Here is an 8,652-nt window from a genome sequence, read left to right as displayed (position 1 = left end):
GCGGAAGAACTGAACGCGGGTTCTGATGAGAACAGTGTAAGCGTTCAAGCAAACCACTTCTGAAGATGCAAGCCACTCGTGCTTGCGAAACATCAGGAAGAAATTCTAACAAACGACAATAATTTCTGGTTCTGATGAGTTAAGAATTTCTAAAATAAATCATACCATAAAGTAAACTTTGTTGGAGCTCGCATCATTTGGGCATTAGCGTGCGCTATCAAGGACGTGAGTATATAGAAGATTGAGTCTGTGTGCTGAATTTCTTCCCTTCCTGATGGTACACTTGGCTTGGTTGATGGAAGTCTCTGCATCCATGTAGGCTCCATTCGAACAATCATAGCACTGACTGCGCCTTTTTTCAAGAGCACTTCGCCTGTGAAATTACCAATACTTCCAATTTGTAGGACTAAAGTGGGAAATCTTTGCTAACAAGTTTTTTTAGGCCCATCCATTAGCAGATGAATAATTTTTAGAATCTTGTGGTACACATCGTCTTCGACGATTTCCAGTAAGTCTGCCAGCACATCTGAGAGTCTGCTTGCATGGATTTTCTCCTTGCGAACAGCCAGTGATAGGTAGTGTCTTTGGGAGTATTCTCGAGTCAGCAATGTATAGATGGAGTTGACAATTTTCAGCTGATAAGCTTTCTCGGTTAGCCAAACGACCATGTAGCCTTCAACGAACAGGTTTAACTTTCCTTGGTCAAGATAAACGTTCGTTGAAACGAACCTAACCAGGAAAAGTATTCCAGCATATCCATATCATATTCCAACAATTCCAAAGATCTGGTTAGCACTGGCGGAATGGAACATAGATCTAATAGCTGATCCAGTGATTCGTCGAAGGATTTCTCCTTACTACGCCTTAGGCGGACTAAGTCCAGAAGACTCATCACATTGAATAGGTCTCGCACAAGCTGTTCATAGGCGAAATCGGAAATTAATTACCATCAACAGTTATTTAAAACATGCCTTAAAGGAAAGGATACAAAGCCTTCTCGGGAAACGTATAAATATTCCTTGATTGTTTGCTGATGTCGGCGAACATCGTCTTTGGTAAGCTGATGTTCCATCAGTGCTAAGGCTTTTTCTAGAAGTCGGGAAGGGTTTTTCCGTTCGAGTAAATGGGAACAGGCGGGACTATCCATATTTATGGATTAAAAGCACTCGAAGCTGACGGAAAAATGTCAAATAAAATGTTTTCGTTTCGAATTGTTGAATTCAATAACCATGCAAACGCATTGTAAATTGCCAGATATGTGATTGTTGAGCATAAAGCTTGTGTCCCATGCATCCGTTTATACGAAAGTGTTTCTATTGGTTGGAGATCTGTCAGTTCGTACGACGGCACACGAATTGACAGATTTCCAACCAATAGAAACACTTTCGCATAAACGGATGCATGCGACACAAGCTTAAGACCTAATATAATATAATAATACCAGACCTAAATGGCATCAAACTCTAGATTTTAATCTGTTAAATTTTCAAATTTTTGGGAAGGGTAATATAGTTGCTAAGTAATACATCATCGAATTCCTATTGATTCCTACCCCATTTCAAACAAATCAGTGACAAAAACAACAAAGTTATAAACAAAACAATTATTTGTTTAATTTTCATACTATACACGTTCATAGTTGCAGTATAAAATGGTGTTGTGTAGAGTGCTACCTAAGTCAACAAGAGCATTTATTGATATCTAATAAGAATATTAGACAATATATTGCACAAAAAGAAATTATTAAAAATTCTCTGGTTCAATCACAAACGCCCAAGTTGATGCTGCGCACAATAGTTTTTATTTCAAACTCCGACTTCTCCACCTAAACACGCCCTGTTTAACACCCGGACAATTAAATACTTTTGGGCTGCAACACAACTTTAACAATAGCTTTTTACGTAACAATAATTGTACTTGAGAACACGAGAATTGAAACTGAAAGGTATGCTATCACATACCATACAGGCTTGGTTAGGAACATACATTTTCCCGATAGAAATTGATATAAATAAAATAACATTTTCATTTTATCTACATATTGTACACGCTCCTCCTAACTCGGCTTGCTAAACTTAAATTTGTTCCTATGCGAGTACTTGAATCTTTTCAGCTCGTTTCTAAAATAAAGATAATCATATTTTTGTAACGTTCACCTTTTTATTGGAGCAGTGTTAAAAATTGTCAAGAGTCTTACCTGAAATATTCGACAGTCTTATGTAAGCCGGTGTTCAAATCTACTTTAGGCTCCCAACTAAGGTATTGTTTAGCTCTGCTAATGTCCGGTCGTCTTCTTTGTGGGTCATCCTCTACTTCACTTACGTGCACCACTTTGCTGTGGCCGCCCACCAAGTTTTTAATTATGGACGCAAACTCTATAACATAACATTCTGATATATTCAACAGTAATTTTCTTGATACCCTTATTAATTAATAAATAGATTAACATATAGATAATTAAGTGAATATATTAACTTACCATTAATGGTATGCTCCACCGGATTGCCTAAATTGACCGGTTGTGAATAATTCGAACTCATTAACGCGACCATGCCTTCCACCAAGTCGGAAACATATTGAAACGATCTAGTTTGAACACCAGAACCATATACCTACAAAGCAAAGAAAAACAGCTGAAAACTCGCGGAAGAAAATACCCCATAATTTCTGCATAGAAGCGATTTTTTTAGTTTTAGAAATTTGAAAGTAAACTTCATTTAGTCATGAGCTCAGGATCGTGAGAATCGGACCAAAAGCAGACAAGTTATCGCTGCAAGACCAAAAAGTTGTTTTTTTTACCACCTTGTCTAGTGTGTAAAAAATCTAATATTTTTACTAAAAACAACATTTGTCGATCTTCGTACTGATATGATTGAACTCGTTCCTACTTGTTCGACAACTGTGATAAAAATAAGAAGCCAACAGGCTGTTTTTTGTCTATAAAGTAAACCTCAATATGCAGGTTTACTGCACCGCATGTTATTGCTAAATGATTGCGAAATGTCTATTTCCGTGCCCACATCAAGTAAAATTAGAACAAAAATGCTCTACTTACAGTTATCACATCATTTTGCAATGCTTGCAGTATAAAATTAGATACCACACGTCCATCATTCATGTGCATTCTTGGTCCATAAGTATTGAAAATTCTAGCTACTCTAACTTCCATATTTTCCTGCTTGGCGTAGGCATAGGTAAGAGTTTCCGATACTCTCTTGCCTTCATCATAACAGGCTCTTGGTCCTATTAACAGATTTAAGCTTAAGAAGATTAAATAAATTATGAATAGACTGCATTTACCGATGGGATTGACATTACCCCAATACGTTTCAGGTTGAGGATGGATGTTAGGATCCCCGTACACCTCAGACGTGCTTGCAATCAAAATTTTTGCTTTCAACCTCCTCGCTAAACCTGAAAAGGTCAGGGTCTCAACAGCAATTAACGAAACAAATGATTACAAATGTACCTAATATGTTGATGGTTCCTAAAGTATTCGTCTTAATGGTTTTCACGGGATTATGCATATAGTGTGGAGGACTAGCCGGGCTGGCTAAGTGGTAAATTTCGTCAACTTCAATGAACAGCGGATTCACTATGTCGTGATGAATTAGCTCGAAGTTTTCATGGCCTATCCAATGCTCCACGTTTCTTTTTCGACCGGTGAAAAAGTTATCGACTACTATCACTTCATGCCCCTCACTCATGAGCCGATCGACCAGGTGAGACCCCACAAATCCAGCCCCACCTGTAATCTAAATAGGGATTAACATTAACGGATTTTGGAGAATGACATCGTCTCCAACTCACTAGAATACGCTTGCGTTTCAAATAATTCAAAAAATTCACATCAGGATAGGTCTTAGGCACCCTTCCTTCAAGTGAGATAATTTTCTCTTCCAGCGCGGCTATTTTCTTATATGCCTCATTCAGCAAATAGTCGGCGTGGTCCAAATCTTCAGGAAATTTCCAGTGACTCGTCTCGGCTTGGTCACCATCATTTCTACCGGAATTATTCAGAGTTTGGAGGAATAAAACAATAAGAAAAACTGAAAAAAAAAACGTTGTTTGAAAACATGTTGACGGATAATGGAGATAATTCAACTTACCCGATAATGATACGCCAGCTATTGCAATATGTTTAAATTTGATGGTGATTTGGGTCATTGCTACACATTTTTTATAATAAATTGTTCATTTTTAATCCTGGAAGATTATCAAAATAAATATTCACATAACCTCAAACCTCAAATCCCGAATCTATTGACTTCAAAAACCATCTGGTTCACACGGGGCCACCTAGAGTCCATCCTTTCCAATAATATTACTATGATGCTGAAATATTTTAGAAGTAATTTAAAAAATCCTGATACAATTGATTGGGAGATAACATACAAACAATTAGGTATAATTAAGCATAATAGTATTTTTCCCCTATGAAATACTGAAAAATCAAATTTACAGCTCTTAAAACCCAAATATCTCTTCCATTTTCTTCTTCTATGGATTGACGGTTGAACTGACACTGGTTAAATGAAAACCACAGAACATCAAAACATTAAAAACGTCACAAACATCTGACAATTAAAAACAACTCATTGTTAAAAATAGTGTTTAATACACAATTAAATCTACTGTAAAACTTGTTGTTTCTTGTTTAAGTCAGTTTGTTTAAAATATGTCGTTTTCACCAGTTCCTCCCGAGATAAAACCTGTCGCTCATCTTATGAAGCTGGCCGCAGAGCATGATACCAGAAATGTTGTGGTAGCTTACTGGGGTATGAACTGAATGTTAATCTAATATCTATATTAATTGCTCGGGAAAACACCCATTCCCAGTTCTCATTGCATAAACTGCAAATTTCCAGTTTTCGCTTTTTTAATCTCAAATAGAGCATTTATTACTATTATAATACTTGTTCTGCAGCGCGAATGGCCGCATGTCGACTGGCGCTTAAAATGGTCCCAGGACCCAAATCTCCACAATTCTCCGCTTTTTTGGGCGAAATCCTCGATTGGTTGGAGCAAACGAAGCAGCAAAATCGCGATAATGATGGAATTACAAGCGAAACCGCTGCACAGGCCATCATCGAAGAATACGCATTGAATGTGTTTAATCACGCTGAGCAACAGGATGCAGCCGAAATTTTTAATAAGTAAGTCACAATTAAGTTTCTATTGTTGAATGTATGAGTTATTTGGGCTTTTAGTCTTATTTGAATCGCTGTCGAAAGGCATTTTAACTGGTTGTAGGCACTAAAAACGCATACTCGGTTAAGCAAATGCTTTCTACAATTACGTTGTTTTAAGGCGATTTTTAATTGCAGAATGTCTTTGAGACTGGCTTATAATATGATCCACTATCCATTTAGAACATTGTCCAGAATGCTTACCAGGAGAGCTCGATTGAAGTAAATTGTTTGTTCAACTTCCATACATTTGCGTAACTGCAACTTTCACATTCAAATGTGATTTGTGGATGTTCTTGAATTTGCTCAATTTAAACAAGAGGATATGAATTTAGCGCGGAATATGTGTTGTATTGAATTTTGCCTTAAAGTCCTACGAAAGCCATAAAACTGATCAATATATGTAGAAATATCTGCTGTCTTAAAAGTTAATAAAATGTGAAACCTGCAGTCCTACATTTGTAATCTACATTGATTTAAATTAAATATTATAATTTAATTTTATTGTTTCAGAAATACAGTAAAATCTTTCTACACTGCTAGTATGCTGTTTGATGTTTTGGAGCAGTTCGGCTTCTCTGAAGGGAACCACGAGAAACAGAAATATGGCAAATGGAAAGCTGCGTACATTCATAATTGCCTGAAAAATGGCGAGAAACCTCAACCAGGTCCTCCCAACTCTGGCGCTGAAGAGAACCAAATGGTCCATATTAGTGAATTGCCCGAAGAAGAACAGCAAAGGTAAACATTTTACAATGCGTTAACTTAGTTGGCTGAAAAATGCGTGTTTTGCAGGCTTTTAGAAGAGAAACGTAGACTGCAGGAAGAGCTGGATAGGAAAAAGCGTCAAGAAGACGAAGAACGAGAGCAGCTGAATCGGTTAAATAGTTTTGGCAATATCACTTTAGGCGATAACGATCCAGCAAACCCAAGCAATGTTACCGGATATCCGCCGCTCCCGAACCAAAACAACTCGAATGCTGGATTTACATTCCCAAAACTTTCACCAGTAAGTGTTTAATAGGATTTGCTCTATCGTAGAAATGAGTCACGGAAATTAGGTCTTTAGTCAGTTGAAAAGCTAAATGGGTGTGATTTTTTTGTGTAGGAAAGCCCAAACATTCCACAACAACCCGGTTCGGTCACACCAGTTGCGCCAACAACTCCCCAAGTTCCTGTCCAGCCCACCACATACAATTTGCCCACCACTACGAATTATGGCACTCCAGGCGGTAGCCAGGTGTCTCTAACTGCTGATCAGATTCAGAAAGCCCAAAAGTACAGCAAATATGCCACCAGTGCCTTGAACTACGACGATGTGAAAACGGCAGTAGAAAATTTACAGAAAGCTTTGAATTTGTTGCAGTTTGGAAAGGAATAACCGGTATGAATATTTATTTCCAATTGATGCTCCCTAAATGGATTTAGTGTTATTTTGGCAATGAGTACAAATTTATAGGCATTTTCCTGCTACTTGCAGTCGGATGCAGTGACAAAAATTGTTTCACTGTTTAGTTTTTCAATTATTCACAGCGATTTTGTTGTCGAAAATCGGCTGATCCGTATGAAAATATGCACTTTTATTGTTAAATATATTATTAAATATATACTTACCTTAGCTTACCCCAAAGTTGCTGTTAAAAGTCAATTACTGTGAGATTAATTGGCTGACATTTATTAAAAAGGCTTATGTCCGAAAGTTATTTTCCTTTCCTCTCTTGAAGTAGATACTATAACAGTCTCCCGCGGTTAATCCAGTCTAGGAGTAGTAGACTTAAGAACTGGACTCTTTCTGCCACAAACACTGCACTGTTTTAGGTTTTAGCGCCCGATTTTCTTTAGATAATTCTTGCGGTTTGAGACCTAAGAAAGAAATTTTTAACACCGTTTGTTTGGCAAATTCAAAATTCGTCGACCGTCTATTTGTGTTAAATTTTTGAATGCGGCCTTGTTCGCCTAATAAGGCGAATTATGTTCACAAACTACTGAGTCTCGCCCGTATAATGCATATGTAGAGTAGGTAATCCAGCTGATAGATCCGGGCAAAGAGAAGTTTTTTAATAGGAATATCTGGTGTAGCGGCAATAATGTTAGTTACTTATACAAACAATATATTTTTTCCTCAACTTACACTAAATATTAATAGGTATCTACAACACACTTAACGAACTATATTGCACTTAGTAGATAAAGGATGGTACGGTTTCTAAGGCCAGGACTTCATCAGAACGTAATCCCCATATTGTGTGCACTTCTTAGTTATGAATTCTAATAAAGCTTCGTCTAACACACTTGACTAGCAAATATATTTTAGTAACTATTTACTGATGATGTTCCTTACCTATTTTCCTGTACCAATCCCTTCCAAAGTGATGTCTGATGTAAGTAAGGTGAACTAACAAGTTCAAATAAATGCCTTCAATTTTTACGAACTGGTATTGTCTGAAGTACCCAGTGCTAAAGTTGTTAAAGTGCTTCTTCTTCCCGGAGTCACGCCCAAATTTTCCCAATTGATCCAAGACAATCTTGCTGTTAAATCTAGAAGTGAAAAATTAATTCCCGTTGTTATGTTTTCCCTAGATTTTCAAGTAAGCAAATGAATCTGAGCAAACTGAAACTCTCAGAAAATAATCAGTCTATAATAGATTATTGTGTATTCTTACCACTTGTGTTCCAGTTGGCTCTGTCTGCTTTAATTTCTCCTCGCAAACATTTTTCAACATAGGTGAGAGGGTCGCAATCGGCGGTTAAAACTTCCCTTAGCAAAGCTATGTAAGCTATGGCCAGTCTCAGTGTGTCAATTTTAGACAATCTTTTCTCATATGGAAATGTGGGGACGTGCATCCTCAATTCGTCGAAAGCGGAGTTTATACTGCTGCAAACCCCAAGAAGATTAGCATCTGGCAGCAGATCAATAAATTAGTTTTAAATATCTGCAAGAATCTGAAATTTTGCTGTATAATTAAAACCATCTTAGATACTCCTATAGTTAATAACAATAAAATCCAAGCAACATTTTTATTGGTCACAGTCACACAGCAAGCAATGAAATATTTTGCGACACTTTGCCCTGATACCTATTTGCTAGAAAAGGCAATAATCTAGGCGTTTTACGCAACAGAACTCTAATCGCTCATGCATCTGGTAGAAAGAAAAATCGTCAGCGAATAAAAAACACTTACAAAATGAAACGAAAATGGCAAACAAAAAAGACAAATCGAGCAAGACGAAGAGTACCCGGTGGGTCCAATAGCAGACCTCAGCATCCGTTTTCTCTCTCTGATATTGGCCGCATGTCGTTGCACTCGGTACGGGGACGAGCCGTAAAACTCTGAGGAACTCAGATTGGCACCAGAAGAACCACAAGGCCCCGTATCTACAAAAAAATAGTTAAAAAGTATGAAAAAAGTGTAGTTTTCTTTATAAGTGAAATGCGATCTGATACAGTGCATGGAAAATACAG

General features: G+C 37.4%; 4 protein-coding genes across 6 annotated transcripts; 1 reads left to right on the top strand and 3 right to left on the bottom strand.

Moving 5' to 3' along the window:
- Positions 1-149: 149 nt before the first annotated feature.
- On the bottom strand, positions 150-1,230 carry LOC109537262 (cilia- and flagella-associated protein 69-like). The gene is made up of 4 exons (XM_019903887.2): positions 989-1,230; positions 730-916; positions 431-673; positions 150-373 (listed from the first exon to the last, which is right to left on the bottom strand). Exons 1-4 carry the CDS (start codon positions 1,145-1,147, stop codon positions 150-152), a joined length of 813 nt encoding a protein of 270 aa, XP_019759446.2. The 5' UTR covers positions 1,148-1,230.
- A 358-nt stretch (positions 1,231-1,588) lies between these two features.
- Positions 1,589-4,276, bottom strand: LOC109537530 (UDP-glucuronic acid decarboxylase 1). The gene is made up of 8 exons (XM_019904309.2): positions 4,110-4,276; positions 3,811-4,049; positions 3,470-3,755; positions 3,301-3,414; positions 3,056-3,243; positions 2,480-2,612; positions 2,198-2,375; positions 1,589-2,120 (listed from the first exon to the last, which is right to left on the bottom strand). The coding sequence occupies exons 1-8, from the start codon at positions 4,165-4,167 to the stop codon at positions 2,057-2,059; spliced, it is 1,260 nt and encodes a 419-aa protein (XP_019759868.1). The 5' UTR covers positions 4,168-4,276; the 3' UTR covers positions 1,589-2,056.
- Positions 4,277-4,524: 248 nt separating this feature from the next.
- Positions 4,525-6,888, top strand: LOC109537513 (vacuolar protein sorting-associated protein VTA1 homolog). Its single transcript, XM_019904287.2, has 5 exons — positions 4,525-4,778; positions 4,928-5,156; positions 5,703-5,930; positions 5,985-6,198; positions 6,298-6,888. Exons 1-5 carry the CDS (start codon positions 4,679-4,681, stop codon positions 6,568-6,570), a joined length of 1,044 nt encoding a protein of 347 aa, XP_019759846.2. The 5' UTR covers positions 4,525-4,678; the 3' UTR covers positions 6,571-6,888.
- A 399-nt stretch (positions 6,889-7,287) lies between these two features.
- LOC109537514 (helix-loop-helix protein 13) lies at positions 7,288-8,565 on the bottom strand (the record flags this gene model as incomplete). 3 transcript variants are annotated; one of them, XM_019904288.2, is given in 3 exon segments in its annotated part: positions 7,288-7,727; positions 7,853-8,064; positions 8,427-8,565. In XM_019904288.2, coding segments are annotated over 3 exon segments (464 nt in total), but the record flags the coding sequence as incomplete, so codon positions are not given.
- Positions 8,566-8,652: the final 87 nt, after the last annotated feature.

The sequence above is a fragment of the Dendroctonus ponderosae genome, unplaced genomic scaffold, assembly GCF_020466585.1.
Source record: "Dendroctonus ponderosae isolate FM_Combo_2020 unplaced genomic scaffold, Dpon_F_20191213v2 Dpon_F_20191213_3, whole genome shotgun sequence".
NCBI classification, from domain to species: Eukaryota; Metazoa; Arthropoda; class Insecta; order Coleoptera; family Curculionidae; genus Dendroctonus; species Dendroctonus ponderosae.
The sequence above is the reverse complement of the archived record's forward strand: the minus strand, read 5'-3'. Positions and strand labels throughout refer to the sequence as shown.

Excerpts from the sequence above, each read along its gene's own strand:
- LOC109537262 (XM_019903887.2), bottom strand. The coding sequence starts at position 1,147 with ATGGATAGTCCCGCCTGTTCCCATTTACTCGAACGGAAAAACCCTTCC. Across the intron at positions 917-988 it reads ACGTTTCCCGAGAAGGCTTT|CTTGTGCGAGACCTATTCAA; the intron begins GTATCCTTTCCT and ends GCCTATGAACAG. Across the intron at positions 374-430 it reads GGATGGGCCTAAAAAAACTT|GCGAAGTGCTCTTGAAAAAA; the intron begins GTTAGCAAAGAT and ends GTAATTTCACAG.
- LOC109537530 (XM_019904309.2), bottom strand. The coding sequence starts at position 4,167 with ATGACCCAAATCACCATCAAATTTAAACATATTGCAATAGCTGGCGTA. Across the intron at positions 3,415-3,469 it reads AGGAACCATCAACATATTAG|GTTTAGCGAGGAGGTTGAAA; the intron begins GTACATTTGTAA and ends TGACCTTTTCAG. Across the intron at positions 2,376-2,479 it reads GGTGGAGCATACCATTAATG|AGTTTGCGTCCATAATTAAA; the intron begins GTAAGTTAATAT and ends GTTATGTTATAG.
- LOC109537513 (XM_019904287.2), top strand. The coding sequence starts at position 4,679 with ATGTCGTTTTCACCAGTTCCTCCCGAGATAAAACCTGTCGCTCATCTT. Across the intron at positions 5,157-5,702 it reads GCAGCCGAAATTTTTAATAA|AAATACAGTAAAATCTTTCT; the intron begins GTAAGTCACAAT and ends TTATTGTTTCAG. Across the intron at positions 6,199-6,297 it reads CATTCCCAAAACTTTCACCA|GAAAGCCCAAACATTCCACA; the intron begins GTAAGTGTTTAA and ends TTTTTTGTGTAG.